Genomic DNA, 17,979 nt, shown 5'->3' with positions numbered 1-17,979 from the left:
CAAGAGAACACATTAATAGTGTTAAAAATAACAAACTAGAAAACTAATTCTGCTAAACATATCTTAGATAATGGTCATACATACAATCAAAATACTTTTATAAAGATTTTAGATATTTCCTTTTTCTTTTCCTGTTTAGTCTCTGGGAATTACTGTTTAGATATTACTTCAGAGGATGAATGAGGATGATATGTGTGAGTGTAAATGAAGTGTAGTCTTGTACAGTCTCAGTTCAACCATTTGTGAGATGTGTGGTTAATTGAAACCCAACTACCAAAGAACACTGGTATCCATGATCTAGTATTCAAATCCGTATAAAAATAACTGACTATTCTATGATGAACACTGGAACTCTCGACTTCTGTCTTCAGCTGATTTGGCAAGATGCATTCACCGCTAGACCAACCTGGTGGGTCTTAGATCTATAATTATTTTAATACTCATAACATAGAAAAATTTCACATATATATTATATAGTAACCATAAAAATTAAATTAATGAACAAAAATTTATTAAAACAGATAGATTATTTAAATATGTACTAAATACAAATATAAAGAGATAATAGTAATAAACAACTAAGATATCATATTTGATAACATGGTTTCCTTTAATTCTATTTTATTCCACCAGAATTAATTTACTGTGGACATTCAAACAATCATGACTGTATTCATTTTAATTTTTAACTTATAATATTTTTAATCTCCTGATGATGGTTTGTAAAAACCGAAAGATCTTGAGAACATATATATTTTTTGCTGGTGAGGTGGCTAAACAAATTTTAATTATATTTTATTTTTAAATAAATAAATATATATATATATATATTATTATTATTATTATTATTCTGCTTTATTATTAATTTGTTTTTCAACCTCCAAGATCACCGTTAGGTATTACTTCAGAGGATGGGATGAATGACAAGTAGCATGTGAAAATGCCATGCCTGACTGGGATTTGAATCCGGGATCTCCAGGTGAAAGGCTAAGACACTACCACTCATGCCACAGAGGCCGGTGCTTTATTATTAATTAAAATATAAGTTACTATTCTAATTTTAATAATCATTACTTTATAAAAAAAATTAACTGCAAACCTTTTAGGATTTAACAACCTATTTGCAAACTTTTTTTTTAGAAATAATTTTAATTAATTTTTTTAAATTAATTTTTAATTAATCTTCTTTTAATTTTAATGTAAATTTTCTGCTAGGTAAATGACCTTAATTATATAATGAAGACATCTTCTAAACCTCCACTGGTATGCCTCATTTAGATTAGTACAATCCTGACAAATAGATATAAATATTTATTAAACAAAAAAAAAAGAAAAGTTATTTATGTATGATTAGCATATTAATTCATGAACTGCAAATTAATAGCGAGTTAAATTGACAAGTAATCGTAAATGGGACTTTACAAACTTTCATTTTATTTAGAATAAAAGTTTCATGTTACCTTTCTCAGCTAATTTCTTTATATCAACAAAATGTTAGATGGGAAAAATTAGTAATTTTACTTATAACTGAAAGTACAGTTTTATTTTTGGAATAATAACAGAAGTCTTTTTTGTAATAAAGGAATTCAGTTTCATCTACATACACATTTTAGTAATATGCATCGAAGAATAATTTAGAATAATTTTTTTAAAATTATACTTAAAAATGATTATAATACAAAATTGAATGGTAATAGTATTGTTTTAAAAATAATAATATTATTTGAACACCATTATTGTTCATGTAATCTTATGTGTTTATAAACACAATGTTACGTTCATTATTAACAATTATATGAATGAATTCAGTCTCTAAAAGTTGAATAATCAATTTTAATTTATGGTATTTTTAAAAAGAACTCCTTGCTTTATATATTTTTAAACATAAATAAATGAATAAACAAACTATAACAATGATTGATTCACCAAAAACTAATACTTATGAATAATTTGGCTATTAGTTTTCAGTAAATCTGAAAGGATTTTATCACTTTTTTTAACTGATAAGAGACTTTATAGTAGACTCAGTTAATCAGAATACAGCAGTTGTACGATAGAGACCTGTGTATCCACAGAGGCGAGCTCTTAAGGCTGGAATGAGGACGGCAGCTGCTGTCAAATCCTGCAAGAAATTTGAGCATTCCACCAGCAGCAAATATAATTTATCACCTCCACTTTGTGATTTGTGAAGTGTTATTCTCCTCAGACCTGCTGATTTTGGTAGGTATCGATATATCATTCGAGCACCTGAACAACAGGAAAAATGACAGTATTACTAATTAAATGCCTAATTTAATAAAACCACTAAGCAAAATATGTACAATAAGATTATGTTCCTACTGTCTATCTATACAACACTGAAAACTGTATGTACTAAAGTAAAACATATCTTCTTTTTGACAAGAACAAGTCAATGCTACAATAGTAAGTGTATTTATTAATTAAATTTTTAGCGTGGATGTGTATAATTTAGATTTTAGCAACCTCAATGCTACTGTCTGGTATATATATATATATATATATAATATTTATTTTAAATAAAAAAATTGTTATGCAGGTTATAATTTACTTCTAAAAATAATCTTATTTAAATAATATTTTTACATAGCTGGGATGTAGACATCAGTATGATAAAAACAAACTAAATCTTGTTACCCAAATATGTCATGATTCCCTATTGAAAATACAAAAATATGAACTATTGAAAAATTGATTAAAAGGTAACAGCTTTTTCTACTTATTAATAGCCATAAAGCTTACAAATACATTTTATACTTGAATAAAATCAGACACTTTTTAAAATAAGGTATATAACAATGCTTATAAGTTCAAACCTACAGGCCAATTGTTAACTAAAAAATTACACTCTCATTTCTTTATCACCTTATGTGGACCTACCTAAAAAGTAAGTTTATATAAATAGCACTTCTATGATAAAATTTTTATGACATGCTAGATAAAATGTATATTTATTATATTGCAGCATACTCTTTTACTGTTTACCAATATCAGTAAAGACTAATTAATTAACTGCCAAGTAGAAATTGAATACACGTGGCTGAGTAAAGCCTTTCAACCCTTATATCAGATTTAGTCTTGGAATTTTTAATGATAAAATACATTTATACATTGTTAATGAAGTAATAATTCTTATTAAAAGAAGAAAAATTGGATCAAATCATGAACAGAGATTGGTAAATATATTTATACAGAAGTTTGATAATATAAACTCACTTTGTCAACATAATAATGAGCAATTTCCCTTAATAAAGTGGGTACTATTATAAATAAATTGTTCTGTTTATAAAATATTTGATATTTGCTATACTTTTATCCATGATTTTTGACGATGATGATGGATGGTCCATGTGAGATGGTCACAAAGGTGACTGAAAACATTTACAAGTAAGTTTTAAGACTGTTTTTTATCAAATTTATTTACGATTTGACATCTTCAGGTAAAATTTGGGGTTTGTTTCAAATTACCTTAAACCATTGTGGTTACTGAGATACATATGCGTATGATATAACATTTAATATGCACAAATATTTACAGTGTTCACTCTATACAGAGGTTTTCATACTCTCTGTGAAGTGTTTAGGTCAGATTCCTGTCAAACACAAATTACTGTAGCATTAATATACTGATAATCATCTTCCAAATTGTACAGAATTACTTGTTTAAGCTGGGTTTTTTTTTTTTTTAATGAGTTGGAGGAACCCCAGTTACGAGTGAAGTGTCGGGTTCACCAACAGGTTTTGCCAGATGTTGTTAAAGTGCGTATGTGTGTCTGCACCCTACCAACTAAACCTCCTATCTCACCAACTATCCTCCCAGGGTTGGACCTGCAATTAAGTATAACACAGTCCCAGGAGGTGCCTTCAAGCTCAGGTGCCTTCATGGAGAGTCTCCATGAATCATCACCATTGTCCATTCACGCAAGTGTGGATGTGCGATGGATCCGCAGGAGACTGTCCGTCATCCTTTAGTTCGCTGGTCAATTTCTTCACCTCAGCCTTGGAGGTCTTATTCTAGGCATTTATGCTCAAACATAGGTCTTCCATCCTGGATAGTACATTTGCATTAATCTACACCCCATCCTCAAAGTTCTACCATCTTTTGCTGCATGATATTGGTGGCAAGCTGTTCAACCGCAGCTCATTCTTCTTTTCCTGTCAGCATGAAGTTGATAATATTTTCTGGAGTGAGTCCTCCTAGTCCCGCCTCTCCTTCATCTGTATCCAGCATATGTACCTGTAAAAGGTGTGTTCACAGGTATCTAGCTCTTTGCAGTATATACACAGAGGGGAGTCTTTTCTCTTAAACCTATGTAGTAGGCATTAAATCCACCATGCCCCGAGAGCAGTTGCGTCAAAAAGAATTTTACCCAATTTTACCATGTCTCCTTCTAATCCAGAGCTCTATATATGGTATGAGTCTTTTTGTCCATTTTCCTTTTTCCGAGCTCTCCCAGTATTCTTGCCACTTACATTTCAATAATGTTTAGGCTGTTGGTTTTTGTCAAACTGTTAACTGATTTATTCATTTCATAATCTAACAAATTTTGTAAAAACAATTAAAACAACAGTTATAAAATTCAGTCTTTTGTTGTCATAATAAGATGGCAGCTAGCAAAAGTCTCTTCTACTGTGCAATAATATCTTGTTATAAGGTTTGATTTATACATGAATTAAGTAACACAAAATAAATTCAAAAATGCTTTTTCTTGTGTCTTCACATTTTTACCCTTGAGATGTCAGCAATAGGTAACTTCTCCATTTTTACCCTCAATCTGCTCCTGCATTAGAATGCAGTTGGAATTAAAATCCTCCTACCTGGTGAAGAAGTTGAAAAAATATTGAAGTCTCTCTTTTTTTATTATAACTATTTTTCTATCAAATGGCTATTTTTGTTGTAAAATTTGCCTGAAAATGCAGTGGCTAAAGAAATAATTTTGTTTTTGTAGTGATTGGATTGAAAAAATATATGCTTTGCATATGAGATCATTAACAGTTGTTGGTTTGTGCATGTGATAATGTGCAGGGTCCAGCATATAAATCTGACGATTTATCACTTGAATCCATCATAAGTGTATTTGCTCATGGGAGCTCAATTCCATAACAGGTAAACCATCTCGAATGATCTCGGCTTCAGAGATGTTTAATACCGTGAATAATAGTTATCTTGCAAATTTCTACATATACTTTTACGATAGATTCGATAAATTTTTTAAAAATTTTTATCTAGCATCAGGTTTATATGCCGGACCCTGTACATCTTCTCACTATGAGAGATATTCTACTTCTTATAGTTACAGTTGACAGTCTTTTCTACTTAATTCTACTGAATAGAATAGAATGAACTTCTCACAAATATTTTCCTATGTGCATATTTTAAACTATTAAGATTTTTCAGACAGTAGAAGTGTTTGTTTTACTATTTTCACTACAGGAACAATTTTAAAATATTGACAGAACTGCGTAAAGAAAGTTTAATATAAGTGAAATTAAAGAAAGTAACTATTATAAAACATACCTGTCCAATAAAGCCAGTTTTTCTCAAACTTTTCACCATCATCTCCTTCAAAAACTTTATAAACGGAAATAATAAAACCAGTAGAGTTTGTATGTGGTCTCTTAGATACTGTATCCAGAGGTGGCCGTGCAATTGTTGCAACTTCATTAAAGATGTCAAATGTATGAGCTGCTGTATATTTCAAGCTTCGGGGATCAAATTTACGAAGAGAAGTAGCACGACACATCTGAAAGAATTCTCTTGGATCCGTTTGACTCTTATTTATTACATAATATGAGATGAATGGAAATTCAGCTACCAAAAAATAAAGAAGAAAACAAATGTAATTATTATTAAAAATATTAATTTAGGTATTTAACTAGTAGCATTCAAAGTAATAAAAAAAAGATTAAATTGTATTATTTGAAAATAAACTGTAATAGACTTTGTTGTACTGACTTGCAGCATGGTATAAGCTAGTTTGGTAACAGGTCTTATTTAGTGTTAAGCCAATTTTTCCTCAGTTGTTATTGCCTTATAAACTGTTACTATTGATGGTAAGACCTTTGGGCAGTGAAAATTAGTTGAAAATTTTGAAAAAAATTAAAAATTTCAATTTAGGTATGGCAAAGAGTGGTACTAATTGCAAAAGTAGACTGTAACTAATAGAGGATGTAAAATAAGAGGAAATTATACAGCTGAGGAAGGCATTTTTAAAATTTTTAATCACTTTTAATTGCAAACAATTGCTAAAATTTTTGTATTGTGATTTACAGAAGTAAATCACAATACAAAATGATGTCAAAGATGATACAATACAATACAAAAAGATGTCAATGAGTCAAAGATGGATCTCAATAAAAAAAATGGGTAAACGTATTGCACATCAAATATAACACAATTTTTCCAGAAAACCTGTTTTTTAAATTTTTAACAATATTCCTCTCATGCACAGAATAGTTTTAATTAAAATATTTACTATGAATCAATTTATTTTCTTAGCCCAATAAGCCTTTTTTTTATTAATTAATCTTTGTTAGAACTTTTCATGATTACATATTAAATTAATGAAACTATTTCTTCCACAGTTCTTTTACAACTATAAATTTATTTTTCAATGAAGTGTTTGATAGTACGGTTGTTAATTTAGAATGGTACATCTTAAAATTACCATCTTAATAGCAGTACTACTGAATAAGTACACTAATGAAGTTACTGATAATTATCTCAGAAAGGTCTTTGGAAGAAAAATTTCCATTAATTTGAAAGTAAATCATTTATTTTTCAATAGTTTTAAACTGTTATCATATATTATCATACTGTTTAATCAATAAAATTTGTTAATTTTGTAATACGAGGTCTGTAAATAAAGTAATGAGACTGGTTCAGAAAAATGTTTTATTTACAATCCAGTTATATATGGACTCCATCAACTTCAAAATAGTTCCCTTGGGAAGCCACGCAATGCTTCAAATGGGTTTCCCACTCTTCATAGCAGTGCTGGAACTCAGAAACCGGAGTATCCTTCAGATGGTCGGTTACATTTTTTAAAATGTTTTCTACTGTTCCAAAATGGTGTCTTTCGAGGGTTTTTTGACGGGAACAGGTAAAGGTTGCAGGAACTCATGTCAGGTGAATAATGTGGTTGAGGAACTACAGAAATATTTTTCTTTGCCAAAAACTTATTAATTGAGAGTGCAGTGTGACAAGGTGCATTGTCAAGTTGCAGCACCAAGTTGTCTTTGATGGTTGGTCTCACGCGGACAAATCTTTTCCGGAGTCTTCCAAGAATTTCTCAGTAAACATATTGATTTACAGTTGTCCTGTAGGCAAAAACTCTTTACAGACAACGCCATTATTATTGAAGAAACAAATTAGCATGATTTTGATTTTTGATTTGCTCATTTTTGCTTTTTTGGGATGTGGTGAGTTTGAAGTGTGCTATTCTTTGCCCTGGCGTATTGTTTCTGGGTCATACTCAAATATCCGAGAGTGATCACTAGTAATAACATTTTATAGAAAATCAGGATCAGTTTCAATTTGCCCTAGAAGTTTGCAGCACACTTCCACCCTGTTGTTTTTCTGTTCAACAGTGAGGTTTTTTGGGACCAATTTCGAACAAAATTTTTTCATGTTCAATTTGTTTGTCAAAATTTGGTGGTCCGTGGTATGGTTCAAATTCAATTGTTCTGCAATCATTCTGACAGTTAATCGCCGGTTGCACCATATCAAGTCTCCGAGTCGCTCAATATTGTTGTCACTTTTTGACATTAACGACCTTCCAGAGCGTGGATTGTCCGCAACCGATTCCTGGCCATCTGAAAATGCTTTAAACCATCTAAAAACTTGGGCTCGTGACAGAACATCATCTCCATATGCCTTTTTCAATTTTGAAAAAGTTTCAGCAGCATTCTCACTGAGTTTAACACAAAACTTGATTGCACAACATTGGTCATAATTAGTATCACTCACTTTTGTAATGCACAAGAAAAACTTGTTTCACAAAAAAATTGTTTAAATCTCATGTACAATAGACTAAAGATGATACCTAATATAAAACAGCTGTTCATATAACCACATGTTTCCTAGTAACTTAGTGTTGCCACTTTGGCCGCTAAAAAAAAAAACTAGTCTCATTACTTTATTTACTGTCCTCGTATAATGAAATTTCATTTTTTAAGAATGTCATCAACTACTATGGTTATTAGCTATTGTCATTTATTATGACAATAGCATACTGCATCCAGAATTATTTAATTTGGTTATCTTTGGGAAATGTTTCATAAAATATTTCTTTAGTCACTGGCACGTATCCTTATTTTTCAGCATTCAATATCAAGGATGCCATTCTCTCACTAAGACATTCCAAATTGTAGAACCATCAGGCTATGAAAAATGCAGTTTACCATCTCATACATGATTTAAAGAAAGCTATGAATATTTGTATATATATTTTTTTGTAACACGGCTAACATAAATACAAAATATTTATGAACAAGTGAGGCAAGACGAAACAATCTGAACAGTTCAAAATTTGTCTTACTTCAACTTAGTCTAAGATCAAAGAAATTATTTAATTACATAAAAATTATACAGTTCTGTTTTCAAATTTACCATAATATAAAAAAAAAAAAAAATCTATACAAGTAAAACAGTTTTTTACCATTTTTTTCAAGATTGGCTAGTAACATTCCCTCCGTAGCTGTTTTGGCAGATCCAACTTCTGTTAATAAGTCACAGGCAGTTGTTTTCTGCTTTATATGAGGCATAGCTAAAGGTGATTCTAACAATGGTTCAATTGGCTCCATTTGAGTCATCAAATGAATAAGTACGCATAGTTTAGGATCATCAACTTCTAGAACACTTAGCACACTAGGTTTACTCTCTGCCAGAGGTAACTGTTAATATAAAACATTACAATTAATGTAAGTAATTTGACTATGTAACATATGTTAAAGGCACAAAGTAATCTTTTAAACTAAATGTAAAAAAGTGTTTATTATTAAAATAGAATACTGGTATGTAAAATAATTATACTTTTATATTTGACAGCTTACTTTTTGACAAAGACATTTATTTCAGGTACTGGTAAAAAATAAAAGAAAATGTTTTATTATAAAGTCCTTAATTACGTTTTTAATAAATTAAGCATTTTTATAATACATTCATAAAATATATTTTTAGTGCTGTTGTGCTCTTCTTTCAACAGTATTGCAGGTGACTCTTTTTAATGGCATCTGTCTTCAAGTGATTACTACATTCCTTCAGCATGTAGAGGAACAGTTTCATCTGATCTATGTAAAATTTATCATTTAACGTATTGTTTTAGACAAATTTAGTCTATTTGAAAATTTAAAATTGTTTGAGTGTGTTGAGTTAACAGTTCTTAAAAGCTACAGGTAGAATTTTCATGTTTTGATTAATATTATTGTACATAAGTCCAGTTTTCTAAGAAATGATTTTCAAAAATCAATTCTGTGTGTTCAATGATTTTACATGGTATGTATGAGTAGGTGTATCAAGTCTGCCTGTAGTAGTATTTGATGCTATCATTGGAGTTTAACTTTTATACTGCTGAATTCTTCTGTTATTAGTGTGTTTGTACTTAATTTCTTGTATGATCTTATATACTTTGTTTACATTTCTGAAAATAGTAAGAAACAATCTTTCTTGAAAATTTTCTCAGAGTTAGATAAAGTTCATCTTCAAATTTATTTATATATTTAGAGAATGAGTCATCCTCTAAAATTATTTTGTAAAAAAGTAAATTGTTTATCCATATTTCATCACAAAGTTAAATGTAATAATTTTTTATTAACTTTCTTCAGTTTGAAAGTTCTATGTAATTATGTTAAATATACGTGGCAGACCAATAAGTAATTCAAACACGAGATTTAAAATGTAGCGTTACAGCAAAATATGAAAACTTTGCAGCACTAATAAAACTTAACAAATTTATGTTTAATCGGAGATTAAGAAAAAAATTGATGGCAAAATTTCATAAATTGAGGAATTAGATTTATTGGCCACATGTTTGATTAGGTATAAAATTCTTCAAGGCAAGAAGGAAGGGAATGTTTGCTGGTGGTCACAAGTAAAAAATGTTTCAGAGAATATATTTTTAACAAATAAATTTTAAAAAAGTTTTTTTTTAAATACAGGGAAATAAGATACTTTTCCAAACAAGAATTGCATAAAAGTCATCGCCAAAACTTGTGGCAGCTGAATTCCATTTATTTTAAAATAAATTAATTTAAAAAAAATATTTTTTTATACTTCTTCAACAGGCTGCAATCAGTTATTAATAACAATAAATGACAATACAAAAAAAAAATAATGTGTAATAATTCTTCAAAAAATAACACATCAATTTAATAAAAAGAGAATGCTTAGATGCCATAGAATCCCATGTAATATTAAAAAAAAGAACCAAAAAATTGGGACTTTACTGCAGTAATTACCACTCAATAAATAAAAATCCATCAAATTACATAAATTACATTGTAGTTATAAAAATCACACCTGGCACACATATACAAAATAAACATTTTCAGATTTTATTTGGAATAGTAATGAAAAATATTTGAGTTAATAAACAGCTTAACATTTAAATATTTACATAATAAATAACATCATAACATATTTAATTGTAACATCATAAATACTTTTATAATTGGCATTAATAAATTTTCAGGAAGACAACAGTTTACTTAAATAATGTAAATTTAGTTCCTAATTATACATATTATAAAATTAAAATAATAGCAGTATAAAAAACTGGCAAAGTATTTGAAGACTTTCTTGGCTACATAGATCAATTTATTTATAAAGATTCCTAACAAAAAAATAATTTAAAAGAGAACTATTTAAAAATATTAAAAAAAGTATAACTTTTATGAAAGTAATGAAAAAAATTGTTTCTCATTTTGGGTCTCGAATATAATATAAATGCCAAAGTCACTTTAATTTTTGTAGCTCTTTAATGCTGAAGAAAAGATTAAAAAAAAATAAATAATAATAAAAGAACTAGAGCTAAAAAAAATATATTTTTTAAACGTGGGGAATAAATTTTAAGAAAAGTTTTTCAAAAAATATACATATATATAGAATGCTTAAAAAATCTGATTAAAGTTTTTTCTAAATTTAACACACCCCTTCAATAGAGGCTAAAATAAGAAAAAGGAAATCTTCAAAAAACTTTTCTGCAATTTAGATCGAGACATACAATTAAAAAAAAAAAAAAAAAATTATCGACATTTCTTGAGTAATAGCTCTACATTTTTAAGTATAAACTTCCAAGAATTTTTTGAAATATATAGAATTGATATTTCAATTTTAAGAGTTCGGGGTTGATTTAGAAAAAAAAAATATTGTTGGTAATTTATATATGAATTACAGATAATGAATCTACTGTAATAAAAGTTTTCTCTAAAATGCCTCTGAAAAACATTTTTTTTTTGCAACGTAACATCAGTCTCTCAATTAATTTTGAAAAGAAATTAATATGATCAATGAATGCCTCATGTATATAAATATTTGAGCCAAATTTGAAGAAAATGATTAGTTCATTCCTGAGATAAGAGGCCAAATGTAGAGCATCACACATAATACATACATATGTTTTTTTTATGCTCATACATGTTTTTTTTTTTTTTTGGCTTAGATTCTTGAAAATGATTAATTTTTCATAGATTACATAAAATTAAACATTCAATGGCTAATTAAGACATCACACTCCATAGAGATTTTCTAAAGGCGGCATTAAATAGATGACGTTATACTATATTAGACCAAATATGTGCCGACATTTTCAGACCACCTTCTGTCATTTTTGAGGGGAAACGTGTGTTTCCCGTGCGTGGATGGTTTTTTTTTTGCTACAGGAGTTATCTAATCGATAAGAAAAGGATTCTTCGGTGGTATTTCGGTAAGTTTGAAGGATGCGGAGTCCAGTCCAAAATTTCAAAAATTATTAAGAGACGCTTTTGTAAGCTCTTTTATTGTATAGAAAATCTTTGGATTTAGGAGAGTCTCCAATCAACAGCGTTTCAAGTACCTTCAGCGGTTCTTGAATTGTAGGTAAATAAACCTTTCCTGACGCACAACATATCCCTTTTGGTTCCTCTTTCCGTTTCCGAACACAATACCAACGTAATTAAATCATGACACTAATATGTTCATGATCGGTGTACTTATTCTGTACATTATTGCTAAAACCAGTTCTATCCTTGTGACCGTGGTAGCTTTACATTGACATCAGTATGAATTTGTGAGGAATTTAACTGCAACTCGGGTTACATATTTAATGCAGCTCGAGTCTCGGCTTAGCGCTTTCAGTCAGCAGCTAACCGGGAATCACGCACTTCAGCTGTTTTAGAGGACCTAGATATCCTTACTCTTTTATCAGACTTTGAATAATAAGAAAGTTAGTTACTTCTCTTTCTAGAAGACATACTTTTTTAATTTTTGACAATCCAAAATCGACAGCCAAAATAAACAATCAAACCCCATAAAAATTGTTAAATGTGCTAATTTAAAGTAATTACAGTAATATATTAATAATAATTAATTATTTAAAATATTAAATATTTTAGAGATTAGGTTAGATGATTTTAGGATATAGATTTGAACTAGAGATTTTTTCTTTTATCTTCGGTAACGGAAACACAGTGAAACAAAATAAATCTTTTTCTTTGTCCGTCAGATTAATGTTTTTTAAAAAGATAATCAATATACCGGGAGTACAAAAAAGAATATCGAGGTTTTAATTTATTATAAAATTTCTTGGATGAGGTGTACAGTGTTGATTTTAGGCCAAAATCAATAAATAAATAATGTGCTTAGTTTTAGTTGCGAACATGGCCGTAGATTGATTACCATTCTTTCCGCTTGACAGCACAACTACGAAAGATGACGACCGACTACCGAACAGAAAGCTTTCTGTGTTTTGCAATCTGTTAAATAGGATAGTAACAGTTCAATTTACGTTCAATAAAAAGTTTTATTGCGATTCTCCGAGTGACAGTAACCATTAACCGATAACCAATAGTGACGATAACTATTAACCAATTGAAACCGATCATGCCATAATCGGTTTCAAAAGACTAGATGTCTGTATAAAGGGAAGAGTACGGGACGACCGTGGGCGAAGAAAATGTTGAACGGGTCAGGAAGTTTTTCCTGCATAGTCCTAAAATTTTGATAGGAAGGCCGGATAGCAACGATGTTGCTGTTGAAACGTTTTAAGGACACGTTTATATATACTTGTATATCATGCAACAACTGTTACAAGCTTTAAAGACCACGTACTATGCTGGGCGTACCGATTTCGCACTCGAAATGTTGCAGCATAAAAATTATGATTTTCTTGATTGTATTGTATGTAGATAGTGATGATGGGTCAACATTTCATCTTAGCGAGAAAGTTATACATGTAATTTCTGCATCCGGTCAAAAAATCAATATGAACTATTACAGTGCAAAAGCAATTCCAAAAATAATTTTTTTTTTTTTTGCGCGATATCCCGACAAGTTTACGCTGAAGCAAGCGTAACAGGAATTGCTCATTTGGATATGCTGCGTACATGGCTCTTTCCTTGACTTCAAGATGGACTAGAGATTTTTATTATGCAACTAGATAGTGCACCTCTTAAACTGAATAATAACTCTATACGAGATCGGTTGAATGATGTTTTCTTCAACCACTGGATCGGTCAGTGTGGAACCGATGAGAGCTTCCTTGCAGTGGCCTCCGCGGTAATCCGATCAGACCCATGTAATTTTTTTATTTTAGGATTTTATAAAGAATCTTATATGTGTGACTCTGCTACTTATTGATCTACCCGATTTGGGGCACTGGATTGAAGCAGCTGTCGCTTCCCATTATTCCAACATGGTGGTTAGAATACGGAACGAACTCTCGTTATCGGTTGTATGCGTGGCGTGTACCGAAAGATGCTCACATTTAACAGTTGCAGGAAAAAACAGTACGAGTTAATTTTTCATTCTGTTTGTGATTCGTTACTGTAAGACAAAGTTAGGATATTAAACAGCTTTAATTTTATCGATATTTTTTTGTATACTCAGTATGTTTCAAATGATAATCGATAAATTAAGATAATGTTGTTGTTAAGATAATAATTACTGTTATCGTTTCTGCTAAGATCACTACAATTTCTAAGTTTAGTACTGCTTATCCTTCTTAGCTTCATTTTTTTATCGGCTTTTGACGCGTTTCGGAACCACTCCATTTTCAAAACTTTAGTACTGGTACTTTTAAATTTCTGTTAATCTTTATATAGCGTTCAGTCAACGCCCTTCATATTTGACGTCATACCTAGATATGACACAAGCCTTATCTAGCATGACATTAAGCATCTAAAAGGCCTTATCTGGTTTAGATAATGCCATAGAGGCCTTCTTGTTTATTTGTTAATGGTTATACTTACCTTTTTATTTTATTTATCTATTTCCTGTTTTCAATAAACTGAGGTTCTTGAAAAGTTCCCTTTTCTTGATATTCTTTTCAAGAACCCCAATTTATTGAAAACAGGAGATAGATAAATAAAATAAAAAGATAAGTATAAAAAATAAACAAGAAAAAGACCAGACGAGACATGACGTCAAATATAGAGAGGAGCGTTGACTAAACGTTATATAAAGATTAACAGAAATTTAAAAGTACCAGTACTATAATTTTTGACAATGGTTCCTAAAGGTGTCAACAAGCAATAAAACATGAAGCTAAGAAAGGTAAGCAGTACTAAACGTAGAAACTAAGATATTTATTTTAATTTGTTATTTTAAATTCTTTGCAACAGCTTAAAATTTGTACAAAAATTTAGTATTCCACTCAACAAAAAGAATATAAAATTTTATCATTATATATGAACAGTTTTTGAGAATACAATATTTAAAAATTTTTCATTTTTAATAAATTTATCTTTTCAGAAATTTTATAAAAAATGGTTGCAGTTTGTAAATTATGTATAAAAATAATGTATTTATTTTTGTAAAGATTACGAATTAGAAGTAAAATAAATAAAAAAAATATGAAACTTTTTAAAAACGATAATAAAGGGTCTTAAATACTGACATTTTTCTATATTTTATTTATCAACGTATATTATTTGCTTACTTTGTTTTATTTAAATATGTGTTTTATTGAAATATTATTAATATTAATTTTTCAGTCCGTATTGTACGAAGTGTGTTTAAAAAGAACGAAAATTTTGAAATTCCGCAGGTTGTATTAGTCCGATTCTCGGGATTTTTTCGTTGTTGTTTTGGTAAACATGTCTGAAAAAGATCTGTACATTTTTAACGATATTGTATGTTTAGTCTGTTGTCAGCTGTCAAAAGGATAATACGTGTTTTGGTACGATCGGCCATTATTTGTATAAATAATGGATTAGAGAATGTGTATTAAATTTTACAATAAGAATGGAAGAAAATTTAGCAATATTTAAAAAATGTTAAATATTGCTTTTTGTGAGTCTGCTATAATTAAAGCAAGGGTGTACGAGTGGTATAAGCTTCCAAGAAGGTCGTAAAGACGTTGAAGATGACGAGCGCTCCGGACGCCTCAGCACATCAACAACTGATGAAAATGTGGAAAAAGTGAAAGAAATGGTTATGAATGATCGTCAAATCACAATCGGAGAGGTCGCTGATGATTTTAAGATATTGTCTGGCTCAGCCATGAAATTTTTTCGGATATCTTGGGTATGAAACGTGTGACAGCAAAATCTGTTCCAAAATTGTTGAATTTTGAACAAAAACAGCGGCGAATGGGAGTTGCCCAGGAATCGCTAAATTAAATCAACAACGATGGAGAACTACTGAAACTTAACAGGTGCTGAAACATGGGTTTACGGATATGATGTCGAAACTAAGGCTCAATCGTCCCAGTGAACGCATTCTGGATCACCAAGACCGACAAAAGCTCGACAAGTACGGTCGAATGTGAAGTTTATGCTCACCGTCTACTTAGATTTTAACGGCATAGTGCATCATGAATTCTTGCAACAAGGCCAAACGATCAATAAGGAGTATAACCTACAAATTCAACACCGTTTGCGTGAAGCAACCGAAAAAAAACGCCCGGATTTGTGGCGAAACAATTCATGGGTTTTGCACCACGATAATGCGCCTGCTCACACTTCATTGCTTGTTCGTCAATTTTTAGTCAAAAGTAACACTGTAATGATATCCCAGCCGCCATATTCGCCAGACATGGTCCCGTATGACTTTTTCTATTTCCAAAAATAAAGAGAACCGTAAAGGGCTTCGTTTTACAGGAATAGATGAGATTAAAAACGAATAGCTGGTAGAGCTTAACACTATTCCAAAGATCGAGTTCCAGAAGTTTTTCGGAGATTGTAAAAAGCGCTGGGCGTAAGTGTATAATATCTAATGGGGACTATTTTGTAAGGAATAACATTAATGTAGACGAATAAATAAAATTCTTTCCAAAAAACAAAAATTCTCGTTACTTTTTGAACACATCCTTATTTATATTTATTTTGCTTTAATTTAATGTTGATGACTGTTTCGGTTTAGAAAATTTTCCTCCCTTTTTAATTTTATAAAGGTTTGAAACTTTAATTACATTTCCCTATATAATTCAGAATACAGACTTTATTTTGAAATTAAACCAAATAGATTTACATTAATTTATGTATCGTACTATTTGCTAAGCGTAAAGTGAGGGTGAGATAGAGAAAGAGAAACAAAATTATTATTAATAACCTATCATTTGTACTAAGCGAGGAATTTGTAGGCTTTTAAATAAATTTAGAATCTTTAAAACAGGTTAAGAAGTTTTTCCAGTTCACCCAGAGTAAACAAACAGTAAATTTCAGTTTTATTCTATTCAATAAATATATTTAATGTTATAATCTTTTCCGAGTTTTAAACATTGAAGATTGAATTATTTTTAGAATTTAAAAATTATATATATAAAACAGTATTTCTAATATGGTGAAATGGCTTTGAATATGGCTGGCTATACTTTCCGGATTCTACTTGTAAAACTAAACAAAAAATAAGCTGAGGAAAATTGGCAGTTTTCCTTCGTTCTTACCTTGTCCGCCATTTTGTTATTTTTATATAAAAATTTATATCTCAAGTTCCGGTAGAGGAATACATTAATATTTGATAAGCGTCTTGGTAATAAAGTTTTACCTTTACAAATACCTTCGCAAATTACAAATGGCGGTCATGTTTATTTTTCAATCCGTTATATCTTCATAAATAATAGTTCTATCAAAACGTGCTAAAATATTAAAGCCTTTTATTTTGAGCAAAACGACAATTTATTTTTTTAAATCTGTTACAGGTAGCCGAGTTATGGCAGAAAATTGATGTAATTTTGTGTCTGTTTTTATGTCCTCCACTTTACGTTCAATTCGATTAAATATTAATTGTTTTTATTTATTGTTAATTCTAATATTGTAAATTAGTATCAAATCTTTATATATAAAAATGTTAAGTTCGTTTGTGTACGGCTTCAAAAACTCAAAATGTTCTGCACCGATTGATTTCTTATAGCCCAGATAGACTTAAGACTACGCAAACAAAAAAAGTCGAAATAACCAAATACACAGAAAATAATATCCCTACATAATGACCAAAAAATCCTTTGTTAGGTTATTTTTTTACATATATATGACCAAACAATCGTTTTTTGGTCATTTAACGTTCTTTGCTATGTAAAAGCAAAGAACAAAATTCACAAATAGTAACACTGAAACCACACAAATAAGTATTCGTTTTTTTGTTTTTTCTAACCTCCGAAACCACCGTTATGCATTGCTTCAGATGATGATATGAATGATTTATAGCGTATGAAAATGCCATGCCTGACCGGGATTCGAACTCGGAACCACCGGATTAAAGTCCGAGACGTTACCAATCGCGCCACGGAGGCCGGCAAACATATTCGTTGGGAGCCGAATAAAAGC

General features: G+C 30.0%; 1 protein-coding gene across 3 annotated transcripts in view; it reads right to left on the bottom strand.

Annotated features, from left to right (window-relative positions):
- Positions 1-1,830: 1,830 nt before the first annotated feature.
- Positions 1,831-17,979, bottom strand: part of LOC142327663 (uncharacterized) — a 77,715-nt gene continuing 61,566 nt past the window's right edge. For 2 of the 3 annotated variants that reach the window (XM_075370889.1, XM_075370890.1), the window contains exons 3-5: positions 8,679-8,913; positions 5,537-5,830; positions 1,832-2,247 (exon numbers count right to left, since the gene is read on the bottom strand). In XM_075370889.1, the coding sequence (XP_075227004.1) occupies positions 2,033-2,247; positions 5,537-5,830; positions 8,679-8,913 (744 nt within the window). In that variant the 3' untranslated portion in view covers positions 1,832-2,032. Of the gene's footprint in view, positions 2,248-5,536; positions 5,831-8,678; positions 8,914-17,979 lie in introns of all 3 variants that reach the window. The other variant, XM_075370888.1, reaches the window with a different exon arrangement.

This window comes from Lycorma delicatula, chromosome 7 (genome assembly GCF_047948215.1).
Source record: "Lycorma delicatula isolate Av1 chromosome 7, ASM4794821v1, whole genome shotgun sequence".
In the NCBI taxonomy this organism is placed as follows: Eukaryota; Metazoa; Arthropoda; class Insecta; order Hemiptera; family Fulgoridae; genus Lycorma; species Lycorma delicatula.
Note: the sequence above shows the minus strand (reverse complement) of the source record. Positions and strands in the feature narration are given on the sequence as shown.